At 40.6% G+C, this 15,539-nt stretch overlaps 5 protein-coding genes across 5 annotated transcripts; 1 reads left to right on the top strand and 4 right to left on the bottom strand.

The window, feature by feature from the left end:
* Positions 1-5,114: 5,114 nt before the first annotated feature.
* On the bottom strand, positions 5,115-5,516 carry EAE98_012442 (uncharacterized protein; the record flags this gene model as incomplete). The annotated part of the gene is made up of 1 exon (XM_038960067.1): positions 5,115-5,516. The coding sequence occupies one exon, from the start codon at positions 5,514-5,516 to the stop codon at positions 5,115-5,117; it is 402 nt and encodes a 133-aa protein (XP_038803575.1).
* A 1,051-nt stretch (positions 5,517-6,567) lies between these two features.
* EAE98_012441 (uncharacterized protein) lies at positions 6,568-7,308 on the bottom strand (the record flags this gene model as incomplete). Its single annotated transcript, XM_038960066.1, has 1 exon — positions 6,568-7,308. One exon carries the CDS (start codon positions 7,306-7,308, stop codon positions 6,568-6,570), a length of 741 nt encoding a protein of 246 aa, XP_038803574.1.
* A 1,165-nt stretch (positions 7,309-8,473) lies between these two features.
* EAE98_012440 (uncharacterized protein) lies at positions 8,474-9,004 on the top strand (the record flags this gene model as incomplete). Its single annotated transcript, XM_038960065.1, has 1 exon — positions 8,474-9,004. The coding sequence occupies one exon, from the start codon at positions 8,474-8,476 to the stop codon at positions 9,002-9,004; it is 531 nt and encodes a 176-aa protein (XP_038803573.1).
* Positions 9,005-9,964: 960 nt separating this feature from the next.
* On the bottom strand, positions 9,965-10,981 carry EAE98_012439 (uncharacterized protein; the record flags this gene model as incomplete). Its single annotated transcript, XM_038960064.1, has 1 exon — positions 9,965-10,981. One exon carries the CDS (start codon positions 10,979-10,981, stop codon positions 9,965-9,967), a length of 1,017 nt encoding a protein of 338 aa, XP_038803572.1.
* A 1,155-nt stretch (positions 10,982-12,136) lies between these two features.
* EAE98_012438 (uncharacterized protein) lies at positions 12,137-14,119 on the bottom strand. Its single transcript, XM_038960063.1, has 7 exons — positions 13,906-14,119; positions 13,635-13,788; positions 13,538-13,580; positions 13,408-13,484; positions 12,965-13,355; positions 12,888-12,913; positions 12,137-12,835 (listed from the first exon to the last, which is right to left on the bottom strand). Exons 1-7 carry the CDS (start codon positions 13,913-13,915, stop codon positions 12,805-12,807), a joined length of 732 nt encoding a protein of 243 aa, XP_038803571.1. The 5' UTR covers positions 13,916-14,119; the 3' UTR covers positions 12,137-12,804.
* Positions 14,120-15,539: the final 1,420 nt, after the last annotated feature.

The raw sequence follows: 15,539 nt of genomic DNA, 5'->3' as shown, positions 1-15,539 counted from the left end.
AGCAAGTTCCTTCATACGGCAGAGAGCTTCACCCATGTCCCAAGCATTCTCGGGTTCGAGCTTACATTTGGTTAGATCTTGTAATTGAAGTTTACAGTTGTCAAACCATTGGTTCACTCAGCTCAGATACGTAAAACAATTTTCATCTGATTCACCCCAAGATCACAAATTCAAGGGTTGAACTATCATGATAAATCTCTCATTTATTTATCACATTCTTTGACAAATTATGGATACCAGCCGCCAATCCCTCTCCCAAAGTAAAAGCAACGCTCATTCATCATCAACAGCCCTGAACTCTATGACTGTATCAAATTTACTAGCGAGGCTATCTTCCACAGATCCTCATGTGGTAAGTTTGTCCACATACCCACTACTTTGTAAGAATATGAGCTGTATACTTGTATCAGCAACTTTCAAGAGCTCCATGTAAGGCGATAATCACCGATTCATATTCTTTTGTCAACAGCAGCCTCTGCTCCTGTACCTTTCATCTGCTCCCTGTGGTGTGGGAGGGAAAATCCAACTGTGCGGTGATAAAAAGCCACGAGACCAGCAGTAGAGAGAACAGGAACAACAACATACAAGTGATCCTTATTGTACTGATAGAATTTCTGTGTATAATATGCTCTCTTAGGTTGTCCCGTACCGGTGCTGGCTGCGCGACGTTGTCTAGTGATTTGTCGGAGGAAACTCATCTTCGGTTATGATGAAGGGCTTTGACTTAGTAGGAAGAATCAGTGTCGAATGAGGAGAATTATTTGTGATGTGGACTTTGAGGGTAAATGTCTTTCAGGTGTGGTTTTTTGCAGTAAATGGTATGTGGTGCGCAGAGTAAATTAGTCTTGAAATTGTCGTTGAGTAATTCAGATGTGCATTAGGATCTAAATAAAATATTTATAGCTAAATTCCTTAGCTCTTCAAAGATTCGATCCAAGTGAAAATCAGGAAAAGACTACCAGCTTCGCTTGAGTGCTTTTCTTTCATTTTGAGGAACAGCTGTTTTATTGATTGTCATTTCACTCAGAATCACTTTTTTCAAAGAATGAAATCATTTACTTGACCGTATTCATTGCGGTGGGAATGATGTGTTTTTGTTATGTAATATTATTCAGATATAGTCTTGAATAATTCACCAGCAACCTTTTCCAGCCCTAGAATAGGTTCCTATTCAAAGACAGCCAGCAGCAACAAAAAGTCACCCCGTGTCCGTACCATAGCTCTCAGAAAGAAGCTGTACAACCATATTAGCAGGTTCCAGGGAAATACTTTATAAGAACACGGACCTTAACCAGAATCTTCCATCAACAAAGGCTTGCATTCACCCTCGGTGCCTTTCTCTTGACGCTTTTCATTGAATTCCTCTTGTGGTTCGTCCCGATTTACTCTTGCAAACAAAGCTTTCCGATGAAAATAAGTAGTATGGCACAGCCATTGTAGAAGCCAAGTGTCATCGAAATAACCAACAAACCAAGTTCGATGCCAACCAACGTCCAGATTAAATAAAGCGAGATCTTATAGGCTCTACTGGTCGCCTTCCAGTCACCCTCTTTCCACTCAGGTCCGAGGAGAAATCTAGGTGGCATAATTCCAAAGCTTTCAAGATTTTCGATCCTTGAGCTAGAGAATTCGCTGATTAGTGTGAAATTATGAGGTCGAGAGGTAATAGCGTTCGTGATCTGTAATCGTGTCGAGAACTTTTTATTTGAGGGTCGTGGAAATCTTCGGCAAGCTTGTGTTTATGTCGAGTTCAGGGTTGTAGTATATTGTGAGTCAAGAACTGTTGAAGGTCAAAAGAAGATGTTTTTATTACAATTCAATGTGAGCTGTCATATAGGATAGGGGGATCTGTACGAGTATACTAGCGCATAGGCTAGCTGGGTGCATAGTAGGTAAATACAGCACTTTTAGCAAAACAATCCAACCCTGCAGCCGAAGCCCATCCAGGGCAATCTAACTTCCAATTCGAGTGAAGGCCAAGTTTTTGTACCATGTTTACAAAACAGCCAGCTGCAACCTTTTTCCATCCAGTACTGCGTTCGTACTCACTCTTTATCAATACCCCTATCCTCTACGCAATTTCTGATACTTATAATACGACAGTCAAGAAATTGAAACCCCATTCTAGTCTAGCCATTCGTAGCTCACTGAGTCATCCAAACTAATTCCGTCAGTCACTCCTGTGCGAAAAAGGATTACCTGTTCAGATTCTCAAGCTGATATCGGTATCCGTTCTCCCTTGCTTTGTCTCTCTGGGAGAGATGATATGAGTTCTTCCTCGGCGCTTTCATTTATTAGCCTTGATTCCAAGCTGGTTTAACGAGTTTTGTGCTCCTTGATGTCTTTTTCCCGCCGCAATATTTCATCCTTGTGCAGAATACTTTCGGGGAAAATGAACAACATAAAAGCTGTCCTAGAACCTTCGAAATCGTCCAAAAGAATTCTGATACTCCGAAATATTAAAATGGGTAGAGTCGATAATATAATTGGGGTGGTACGGTATGGACAAGTCTTGAGGATCCGGCGCATGCATTTAGGGTGAGGTAGATGTGAGATTTGCCACACATTTACTATCTTGATATATCGTGGAGATATTACGTGGTGGCTGGCTGACATGAGGAATATTATGATAGAAAGGACAGAATCACTTTTGGTAAAATCCAGATTCCTGAAATAACCTTGGAAACTAACAATGATGCGAATGACCTAGTTAAAACAATTAAGCGAGGTTCGTGTTTTAGTTAAGTTACATCATATTAGATGCTACATCACTCCATGGTTTCGATTAGCACGTTATTGAAATATTCTAATTCAACTTATAATGGCAAAATAGTCATTATCTTAATTAGTGACTAAATGACATGATGAACTAAGACCCCAGATGATTTGGGATTCAATGAAGTAATGAACCCCGCTACACCTTTACTCCACCGTCCCTTATTTCATCGCTATCGATAATAGCAAATGTTGTACTTCTGTGTTATACCATCCCTGAAACAAAGATCCCCCCGGCGATTGAGTGAAAATTGATTTGCATTACGGCTTGATACCTCAATAGTTAGGGAAGAAGGCACGGCTTCTTCTTGTCAGATCTTTATTCGAAACCAGTTTAACTCTCTCTTCGAAAATAATCGTTCTCCACAGTTCTTTCTGTCGCTTCTCGTCCAACAAGTTTTGTCCTTCAATCTTGATTCCTGCCTGTCTTCTATTTTTCATCTCTCTCCGAATCAACAACGCCATTCGTGTTATCCTGGCATTTTCCACTTGTAGTTTTCGTTCGAATCTACTATTTGCAGCAATCAGGGCGATATTGACTAATTTGAAGACCGCTAGACAAATGACCAAGAAAAGGAAAATCTCCAGTTTTTCTGCCCAACTAGTCCCGGTGTACAGTAACTCAGCTCCGCTGCTGGACCTTATTTTGATAATCATAGGCTTGAATGACGGGATCTTGAACATCTTCTTGTTGGAATATTGAGAATTTGATGTATTGCTGTTTGACAAATGTCGAATCCTGGTGAGAGTGTAAATGATCGGGAGGATTAAAAATGATGAGTTACTGTGAGAATTCAGATACTAAATCGAATTTTTGGACGATTTAAACTAAGACAGGTTATAACAATAGCCTCTTCCAATACATCTGCGTACCAGCTAGTGTGGCTTCCTCAACCGTAATATAAGCAGTAGCAATCCCCGCGACTGTACTTCTATGGCACGCACATATTATAAGAGTTCTGGCCCCTGCTCAATGTACATGTAACGCTTTTTCGGCTAAAATGTATGATTATTCAGTTTTTTATATTTTAGTTTATTTATAAATGTATAAATTAAAATTGAATATAGTATTATAAAAGGATTTAGAATCATTCAAATTATATAGGAAAATATATCATTTATTTTTAAATATTTTTCTAATAATGTTTTAAAGGATTAAAGTTGAAAATTCAAAAAAGTTTGAAAAATTTGTTTATTTTGTATGAGAAAAGTGTTATATATTAAAAATTTTGGAAAAATTTGATTTCAATATTATATAATTATTCAACAAAAATAGTAAAAAACATTTCAAATAATTTTTTTATTTCAATTCTAATTACTTATTATTTCCGATTTTTTGAAAAAGAAAATATAAAGATTTGAATAAAATAATTAATATAATAATTTGTATGGAAAAACCCCATTTTCACAAGGATTTTGTCACATTTGTCATAGGGGTGCGGTGAGCAGGGGCCAGAACTCTTATCCCCTAGAGTGCCAGAGATGGGCTCCGTCGCTTAACAGGGATCTTATCAACCAATTAAACTATTAGGATTTCCTGAATTTGATTCAATATTTATATTTATTTTTTAATATAAAATTCAATCAATATTATTTCTATATCAAAATTTTGAATGTTATTATATATGATAATTCTTAATCTTTATTCTTCTTTCAAATTATAAAAAATCGAAATTTGAAATCAAGATTCTATATTATAAATAACGTGACTGAAAAACCATCAAAATATCCATTCTATCCAATCAGGTTTTATCATTCAAGGTATATCGCACAGACCACTTTCGGAGCCCATCTCTGGCACTCTAGGGGATATGGACCCGTATGACGGCACGTGCTGGGGTCCTTCAAACCTTTGAGGATGTTTTGTCTTAATCTATCCACTTCCCGGAATTCTGATATTCATATGTTATGAAGCGAAAAATTTAAAAGTACTAGGTAGCATCTAACCTCAAAGTTTTTCAAGTAAGCCTGGAATGTTCTACTTAAGCCTAAATTGACTGAATAATCGGCTTGAGATGCATCGCACGGGATTTTACAATCTTCATCTGATATACATAAATTACAGTAGAGAAATATCAATACACGCTCCACACACTCTTAGGATAACCAATTGAATAAATTTCTCAATTTCCTGTTACTTAGGATTAACACTAGAGCTTAAGCTTCGTGATATTAAGGATCCAATAAACTAATAAACCACCGAAAACCGTTTCCCATTCCTAAAAGCATTGTTACCCCTTTATTACTCCCAGGTGTAGTATTGAACTTGCCTAAATGCATGCTTCCCAGAATTCTCAGTCAAACTGGCTTTGCATTTTCCTTCGATGCCAAGAAGCAGATTAGATGGTAATTGTACCATAATTTGTCTGTCGCATCTCGATCGGAAGCCTCTGATACCTCTCTGTAATGCCCTTCTCCTGCTCGCCTTGAAACTCATCAATCGATATATCCTCGCCTTGTCTCTCGTGAATTTCCTCATGTGCGCCCTGCAAATTCGGTGGATTCAACAGCGGCTGGTATTCTCTCTTGGCGGCCTCCTGTTTCTTTTTTCGATTCTCCAGACAGGTTTCAATTGCAGTGACAATCCAGTCCAACGAATGTATAAAGACGACAATGAGCCCCACAGTAGTAAACGGAAGGAGAAAAGATCTCAGCAAAGTGACCCAGTCAATGTTGGGATTACAATATTCTCCCACCTCTGACCGATTCCCGGCACAAATGATTGAAGTAACGGCAGGCATTATGCTGATGTGTTGCTCTAGGTATGATTCAAGTATTTTTATTGTAGTGAGGAGTTGGCAATTTATGAATGGAAGTCGGAGCCGGAGATCGAGATCGATAAATTGAAAATCTTGAATTCGACGTTGAAGATTCCAAAAGCTAAATCAAACCTCTGGATGGTTTGAATGATAATATAACCGAGCAATACAGATTTTCATCTGCTAGCACTTCACCTTCAATTCACTTACCATTACTACCGAGGCTTCTAATGCCGATACTAGCATTATTCAGGCTTTACATATCTGGGATTGAGTGGTATTTGAGATATTTCATACAAGTCCCGCTCTACTAAGACGTATGTATTTTACATGATATATCTATTTGAATAGATGTCATTGAACTCTATATCATGAGATCTTAGAGAGTGGAATTCAACAAGTTACTTCCCATGTATACAATGTCGAAGATAATCTCTCCGGAATTGATTGATTTTTTAAGAAGCTTAAGCAAATCTGAGGAAGTGAGCCTGAGATCGTTGAAATCTAATTTCTGTATATCACTCGAGTATTACCGTTAATGAGGCTTTCTATAATATGAGAAAACATTAATTCTAGCTACTATGACGCTATTTTCATTACTGCATGAGTGAATCATTGAATCAAACTAAATCTCTCGAAGATGCACTATTTTGTCACGAATTGAAGGTTTCATTATTCGAGTAACTTTTCTTCGGATGAATAAGTTTCTAGTATTTAGAAGAAACTCTAATAGCAGATAGTAAATGCAAAAACATCTATAGGAGCGCCCATTGATGCTCGCCCATTGCTTACTGACATTTACAGATCACATAAGTTCTCACAGCTCATTCACTTGATCAACATGGTTGTTAGAAGGTAAAAATTTATATTCTTCGAACTTAAGAGTCGAGGCTCAAATTCCCTATCCTAGAAAAGTTCATCACTGCCTCATAAAAACTCTCTGAGATTTATCCCAGGTATCACGCATCGCAATTGCAAAAAAAAAACCAGTCATCAAGCTGGCAACCTGCGCATCTGCGCTCAGTCCTTTAGACTAAGCTTTGCCCTTCTGCGCTTTTCCTTTTGGGGTCTTTCCGAACTTCCCCTTGCTGACATTCTTTCGCTGTGTCGCAGTCCATGGGGTGGAATATCCCTCATAATCGAAATCATCTTCTGATGACTTCTTAACTTTTTTCTCCTCCTCGGGCTCATTCATGAAAGCCTCATATTCGTCAAGCACGATTTGCTTTTCTCTACCCTTGATCACTTTCTTCTGGCCCGTTGAATTTGGAACTGGCTCGAAAAAATCATCAATAGATTTGTTCTTGAGGCTCTTCGTCTTGCCTTTGCCCTTGGCCTTGGCACTTCTCATCGGTGTTGTCGGAGTCGACACAGGGGTAAGAAGTCCATTTCTGGCTTCTCTTTCTCTAACCCTGCTGCTTCTTCTCAGTGTTGTTGGTGTCATGGGGGGCTCTTCATCCCGAGCCTTCTTGCAGCCTCTTCCCCTGGTATTTCTTCTGGGTACTTTCGGTGGCATCATGGGGAGTGTGATTTCATCTGAAGCCTCTTGATCACTCTCAATTGTGATATATTCCTGAGGCTCTAGAGGTTCGTAACTCTCCTGACGTAATTGGAGACCCAATGTGTTCCACAATGGATTGATGTTATCCAGTATTCCGAAAACAATCAAGGCGCCCAATGTGACGAGCATGGTGTGCAAGATGCTGGAGTTGTCTCCAGATGCCTGGCTTGTTCTTCCTGCGATGGCAGTTGCGTTATTCCACGAGTATGACATGGTCTAATAGATGGACAAGATTTTCTCTTTTGATTGAGTGATGAAGAGAAGTCGAAGTTGATTGAAAACTCTTGTCAATGATGAAGATTAAGAGGATGGAAGTTTTAGATTTGTATTCTAAAATTTGAAGAGAGAATTGTGCTGAAGTATCTGTAGAAAGACTTTCTGATGTGTTATAGAAGGATCCAGATTGACTGGGAGATTTGAGGTACTTATATAGGACCTGGTCTGGGTTTGCTACTTTTCGATACGGTCAATACAACCGTATCTGACCTAGGGCATCATGTTGGCAAACACATCGATCGAATTTAGGACCGTTCCAGATTAGTTACCATACGATATGAGTTACGGTATTTGTGTATCGTTTTTGCGCAATACATCTCGAAAGGGGTGAGCTGCAGGTTACTGCTCGCTAAAATATTCAAAGTTTACTACCACGACATTTTACAACACGTTCTCCGGAGATACTTCCTCTTGTTGTCACCAGAGTTTGTTCCGTTTGATATAACGAAGGTACTTTCATTTTTTTTTACCTTTGTCGAAATTATATAAAGATGCAATACTACATGCTTCTCTAAAGAAATACTTCCCAAAGAACTCCACGACCACAAAATGTAAATGGAACGATGACCACCAGTGGACCTCGCTTGGTGATTATGTCATCCAGTAACGAAACTCAAAACGATTTCAAAAATCCATTGTCATCTGAAATTATGATCAGTGCAATCATTTGAAAATTCCCATGGAATTTAAGAATTTATCCTGAAAACTTTCCGACCATGTGGTCGAAAATCCAGCCAATCCAAAGTAATAACTAACTGAACAAGTTATGCAATTCCTGTTTTGAGTTCACCAGGTTCGCTCGCTTCAGCTTATGATTGGTTCTTGAAAAAGCCATCGTGAACTTCCCGCGCTGACATCACTCTTCGAGAAGAGAAAGTTTAATAAAGCATATTAACACCACGATTCCTTGAAATGGATAGGAATCAAAATTTGCAGATGAGATTTTGAGTATACATATATAGTCGTCAGAATAATTTTTCAACCTCCTCGCGTTTCGTGTACAAAAATCGCTAAGGCTACATTGAATAATACATACCCAGTATCTAGCCCCACCACACAAGCCCTATCAACAACACAAGTCAAGCTCATCCCACTTTCCAAAATGGGTATTCCATACAGTAAACAGATCCACTCCGCCTTCGACCAATCGCAAATAATGATGCGACGACTCCAAACCGAAGTCACTCCTCTCGTCGCAGCCGGATATCCATTAGTAGCATCTGGCTTTGAAGTCCTCAAGACGACTAAAAATATTGCCATACTGCTGGCAGTAGTACAAGTTTATACGGCTATTATGCTGACGGTTATTTTTGGAGTCGGCTGTATGTTATTGGTGACGATGAATCCAGACTTGGAAGATGAGAGAAGCAGGATGGTTAGTCCTGTTGTGAGAGGAGGAGTGGAATGGGTTGAAAGATGGGGAGCGTGGGTGAATTGGGGTGTCAAGTTTGGAATTGTGTGTGGAGTGGCGGGGATGGGAGTAGGGATTTGGAAAGGGGAGAGAGCGGGAGAAATGGAAAGGGAGATGGTTGTTGAGGGTGAAAATGAGGAGACGGGGAGTGAAGACAAGGAGGAGGAGGATGAAGGTGATGCAAAAAATAGAGTGAATGATATGGATGATGTGGGGAAGTAGGAGGCCCATCCACATCATTTTTTTCTTTGAGCATCATGACGTTATGAAACCTCTTCACAATTTTGTCATTGGGGTTTTATTTGTAGGGGGGCGAGATACCACTATGGAATTTAGGAGTCGATGGGTTATCTGGGATCTGTTTTAACAATTCTTATGAAGTTTATGTATCGTTAATATCTCGTAACTGATGCGAATACTATTCTGTTTGGATTTTGAAGTTCAAACAAGACAAGTGGTGCTAGTATGCTCTTGTTACGTATATGCTTGTTGAGATTACATATTCACCTCCAACCCTCCCTGGAAACTATATGCAATTAACCTGCGTGAATAGTACTTGACTCACTCTATGTCGAAAGATTTGTCTTATCTTTCTCACAAAAATCTTTAACGACTTCGCTAGACTCTGTCTGAATCCCATCGTTCATCACACTTCGCTAAATTCATTAGCAGGACATTCATATTTTTGTAGCTTTAAATAGCGTTGTCAATATTCTCCCCTGGACAGATCAACCAGAATGATTATTTAGCCTTTCATCGCTCATTCGAATATGTATCACCATGAACCCCAACACAGTGTCTGGGAATGTCACTTCTAATCACAAAAAGGGAGAAATTCGTCACTTGTTATCAGCATATATATCAAGTAGTACCACATTACGAAGAGAGTCAATTGGGGTTCATCGACGGTAGCGTCGAAAGCCTAGATGATTGCCATCACAAGGCTGAGAAAATGAATTGTATACCAATGATTAAAATAACTGCGGAATTATGATCCTTTGAACACAAATCCCCACAGCAACCAAATCCCTTGTAAACACTCAAAATGAGTGTCTTATCCTTCACGTCGAAGAAAACCATGTGAGAATTTGTACTTCGTAATCCATCAACCCCACTCCTTTCCCGAACACCTCCTTTTCCATCCGCGCACCCCCCCATTTCTCATCTCCACCCCAGCACTAACTAAAAACTACGAACTATTCTCCTGGACGGAGTATTATCGCAATCGCAAGTCCCCGCATATCTCACCGACGGAAAAGATCCCCAAGACTGCGCCATAGCAGTAGCCCACTTGCCTTCCATCATGGTCTTGAACATCTCGACATAGTGTTCCTTGGGATGTTGCGTTCCTCGTATTCCGAGCGAGGTTCGAGTTTCATTGCCGTGGATACAGCAGTGCAAGTGCTGAACCAGCACGATGATTTCTCTGAGTGACGTGTACTTCAACAGGACTGGTCGACGACCAACATCGTAATTGAGAGTCGAGAAATACTCATACGGAAGGGCAATGCGCTGGATCAGTTCTTTATTTTTGAAAGAATTAACCCTCGGGCCCTCTTGCTTGTCTGGAGCTATGTATGTCATCTGTGATTTACCGTACAGAATATCGACTTCGGGATCAAAATACGCGCGGCCGATTGGTTTTTCAGAAGTACCGAGGAAATTTGCTAAAGGCTGCTCCAAAAGCTTGTACTTCTCTAACGCATATTGTCGAGTTGCCCTATTGATGAATAGTGCTATTGGTGGCTTAGCGCGGACATTACCCTGACCATTAGCTGCAGCATGCGCAGCGGAGTTCAGGTTGCGCTGTTCGGTCGTCTGATCATCGATAGCGCTGCGAACAGCAAAACTTGGATCGATCAAAACGCAGGGCCGAAGGTTCAAGTCGAACATTCTCTGGCCAGGGAAAGTAAACTTGAGGATCGAAAATCGCATTTCGTTGGGGATCTCCTTCCATGCGGCTCTGGGTCTGAAATTGATGTTGAACTTCAATATCAAGCTAGGCTTAGCCGATGGATCAAGTTCAGCGGCAGGTACTCTCAAGATGACCGTCTTGCTTTTGTGGGTCAGCTCCTTTTGTGATTCGCGCTCCTCGCGATCCTCTCGTTCTGCTTGCTGGGCGGCGCGACGTTCGTTAAAGGCTTCGATAGCCAATGATGAGGAAGGGCCAAAAATGGAAAGTTGATTGTTGGAATTCATTTTGACAATAAGGTATGAGTTGACTGGAAATGGTGTGAGTAAAAAGAAATTTCGATGGTGGTCAAAGTGTGTTCGCAGTATTGAGACGTTTATAAGAAGTAGAAATTGATCTGATCGAAAAGCGAAAGTAGTGAATGACAAAAGTGCGAATTGATTTTGTCACAAGTAGGTATCTTTTAATCAAGTTGTCTTTGAAATGAAGAAGAACCAGATGAAGATGTTGTCTTCAAGAGCAATCATTCTGATCCTGAAATACCTTTTAGAATTTCTCCTAGAAGTCTCTCTAAAATAAAACTTCTTCGAAACGGTACTGAATATCATTAAGAATACAGCAACGACAATAGCATGTAGAGCCGTACAGAAATCCTAGACGATTTAAACATGTAGATTTATGCACATCCTATTAGTGCTGGTATTGGTTGAGCCTGAGAGAATACTGTAGATATAAGAAACATTTTGAATTTTGGTCAAGTCACTCACATTGCTGCTATTAGAACCCGTACCGAGTTGTCTAGCGCCTCAATATCTCTGCGCTCCATAGCCAAAGATAGTATCATTAAGCTGTACCGCCATCTAAAATATCCATAGTATAGACGCTATTCTTATCAATCTTGGAGCTGCAGTGAATATCGTGTTCAGTGATGTACAAGCGATGAACGTTGTGACATGCCGCTAGTATCAGAAACCGTATCTCCACTCCCCAGTCAGCAAAAGTGACATTAAACCGTATCTCCTTGAAAATGATCAAGAAAGTAATATTGAGCTTTATTTGCTAACCCCGGATATATCCAAACGATCCAAAATATCACCAAAAAACGAATAAATAGCAAAGTGATCATCGAGAGCCCATCTACCCACGATTTCTTTCATGTCTTCCCAATGCATTTCTATCTACCCATCTATGAAAATAGAGACCGATCCTATCCCAAAATACCATCAAGCAAGAGTTCCATGAAGGAGACGAGCACGCTTTATCTCGTACCTTAATCGCCCTAGGCGGAACTGCCAACTCTCCGTCTTCAATCCCTATCCATGCGATCCACTGGGATATTTTTAACACGCACAGACACACACACACTTCTTATATATTCTCATCTAATAAGCATGATACCTTCACAAGACCACACATACATGCACATGAATATCATTGTTCCTATTCCCCATCAGCAAACTAGTGATTTGACATACAATCAATGATTACTCAAACCACGCAAAACCAAGCAAACCAAACTTCAAGCAAGCAAAGATAAACGCCTTAAAATGAACATATCTCACGATCATCACCTTCACAAATTCATCTGTCTTCACAACCTCAAAAAACCACAGCTCATATTTTATTCAACTTATTTATTCTCCAGGCATTCCCCCCCTAAAAATACAAACGGCGCCATTAATAGTGTGAAGTAAGCCAAAAGAAAAGTAAAGGTCACCACTTCCGATATTATTTGAGTAACCTGAAGTCTTCCTACTGACGAGCTTGACCGCAAACTCCTGCTAAACGGTACATGGAAATGCAAACCCCAAACATGATGGATGCAGAAATGACGTTTGAGTATGCAGAATCCCATCACATGTGCACATTCAGTGCCAATGAAAAGAAAAGTTATGAAGTAGAGAACAGATGACTAATATGGACGTGGTCTCTGTTTCTTCGGAGTTTCTCTGGAAGAAAATGCTTCGGGGATGCGGAGATTTTGCGGGTGGGCTGGCGGCGTGGACATGACACACGAAACCAGAGATAAATGATCAATCTGATCGGCTGGGAGGTATAGAATTTGCGAAGACCTGTTTCCTTGCTCGCTCACGATTGTGAGATGGTCCATTTATGATTCTTCTTCAGTCTTTTTGAAAACCCTGTGATTATGTTAGCGTGGTATGTGAGAGGAGTCATGTGAAGGGGTCGCACAAATGTCTTTCGTAGAAACTGAGCATCTGTTTTTCTGGTTAGCTCGGGATACTCAATTGAATAATTGGAGACTCTACCTTCTGTGGGCAACGTTTGTAAACTTGGTGTAATGGGTGCTGTGACTTAGCTCCACCCTTCCATGTCAAGTATACAATAACTTCCGCATTAGGTCCTTCCATAGCTTCAATAGTGACAACATCATCCTCCCAACTTCCTTGTGGTGGTTTGAATGTAGCTGCTTCTCGGGATGCGGGTGGTGTTGACGAGGCGGGGTGGCCATTCTTTCTTGACCTCTTTCCGTTAGATTGAGGAGTACTAACACCAGTACTTGGACGACCACGCTTCTTTGATTGCTTCTTTTCCGCTGCTTCCGCTGCCTCTGCTCTCTTCTCATTGTATTGTTCGATCAATTGTTCTTTACCACCTACAGTCTCGAGATACGCGTTCAAGATGTCTTGCGCAGTCTCTCTGAAGAATCAATGTCAGTCAAGTAATGGCAGAGGGAGTGAGTGAACCTTACAAATTCTCTTCCGGCTCCCATGTCATATCCGACTTCTTTTCGTAACCTTCCCACTTAACCTGGAATCTCAAAACGCCCTTCAAAAGTGTTAGAAATCTCCATCATAGCATTGAAAGGTGGGTTCACCGACTTCCTCATCAAAAGAATGCTTCAAAATCTTTTCAACCACGTATCTGCCCATGGGTTAGTGACTGAATGTAAACATTGCAAGTAAGGCCGTTGCATACTCATCTTCTGCTTGCTCCTCATCGCCTTCTTCATCCGATTCAACCCTCAACTCTTCTGCAGGCTCCGACTCTTCTTGCTTGCCCTTTCCCTTTACTTGTTTTTCAAATTCTTGTTCGCTGGCATCGGAAACCGAACGCTCGTCATCGGTAATTTCTGTAAAAGGCGAGCGCGGGTCATTTAGTTATACCAATTCAAAAGACATCTTTCATGGAAATCCAGCTGGATTGTATCTCCAAGACTCTGTGATGAGATATGATTTGTGCGACTTACGGGGAGGCATTATTGCGACTAAGCTTCAAATATGCGCAAAATAGGTTGTGGTCGTTTCCTGACAGTTTCGAAACTCAATTGAAATATAAAAAAATCGCAATAGAAGACGACCTTGACTTAGAATAGTTGAAAATGAATGCGCAGCTCCTTGAAGGTGGTGAGTATTGAAAGAGCTGTGGAAGTAATTAGAAATGTGAAGGAGACGCGAACGCTTGGTGACAAGTTCGTGTTTTCACCAATCATGAAATAGTGGATTAGATGGTCACGGGGAGTGCTTGTTTGAGCTCGGATTAATGTCGGCCCGAGGTGGTTATTCCAGATGTCATCCTAAACGATTTCAATATTTTCAGATCTCATCTTCAAGACCACCACATAAATTAATTCATCAATGATAGACAAAACATCTCAACAACAAGCCAAACATTCAAGCACATACAAATTGAGCCATATAAGTGAAAACCCTTTATTCCTCGGGACAGGAAAAGGGGAGGCTTGGTTTTTTCAGTCACAGAGGGTAGAATTTCGGATGTGATTGTTTATTAGTTAACTCTTCTAGACTATCCAGATTCTTATGTATACAAGACAAACAATGTAGTAATAGTAGTTATATACAAACTTACAGTATCATCCTCGAATTCCATACAAATCTGCTCTGTGTGGATCTCAAACACTATTTCTATCCTTTCATAACCTTCAAGTTCCAGAATGCTCCAACATGGTAGAGTTTCCACCCAAAAGAAGACTGCTAGCGCTCATACCATGATTCAAAGCTTGCCTACGCTCCTCCCCGCAATCGACCTCTTTGCCCTCGTCACTCCCTGAGTTCTTCTTCTGTCACCCTCCAGTCTCTTTAGCCCCTCCGCGATGGCCCTCTTCCCTTCTTCCCCGCCTCCAAAAATCTTACATTCTCTAGCTTCGTATACGGACTCTGCATGTCCATGAATCCCATTCACGCGTCAGATATCCTGCTGTCGGGATATCGATCATGTGATCTAAAAGAGGGCACTGTATTGCACTAGCGTATGCACTAGCGCTAGCACTTCTACTATATTAAATACTAGCTTCCCATAGACAATAATGATCAAGAACGAATACAACCATAATAGACTAAAGTACTTTACACTTATCAACCAAGTTGATACCAACACCTACACTTGTGTCCCTTCACTGAACACGGAATCGTCGGACACCCTACACTCAACTAGATCTGCACCAACAAATTGTATAAAACAGACGTTGCGCCTTCGGTTTTGGGTCTATCGGTGACTTTGGACTAGGTCATTGAGGAATAGCCCGTAGCAAATTGTGTTCGGTTTATGGAATATCATAATCACTCGAAAGGTGGGCTCGTGGGCTCGTTTCGTATCGATTCCTGGTAATGTCGTTTTCTATTGCTTACCTCTTCTAAGTCTAAGTACAGGAAAATCGATGATAGCGGTCAAGGTGATAGTACTGGCAGGAATCATTTAGTATGCAGCTTTTTAGTGTTTAGAGAGCTGTGTAAACAATATGTATTGTTCCAAGGGAGTGGGTCTGACGGTGGTCTTATCATGTTCCGCTTCAACGTCAGCGGCACGAAGACTTTCGTCGTCCAATTTTACTCAGATCTGGCGTATCAGGTATAACCAATGGAA

This window comes from Botrytis deweyae, assembly GCF_014898535.1.
Source record: "Botrytis deweyae strain B1 chromosome Unknown BDEW_067, whole genome shotgun sequence".
Lineage (NCBI taxonomy): Eukaryota > Fungi > Ascomycota > Leotiomycetes > Helotiales > Sclerotiniaceae > Botrytis > Botrytis deweyae.
The sequence above is the reverse complement of the archived record's forward strand: the minus strand, read 5'-3'. Positions and strand labels throughout refer to the sequence as shown.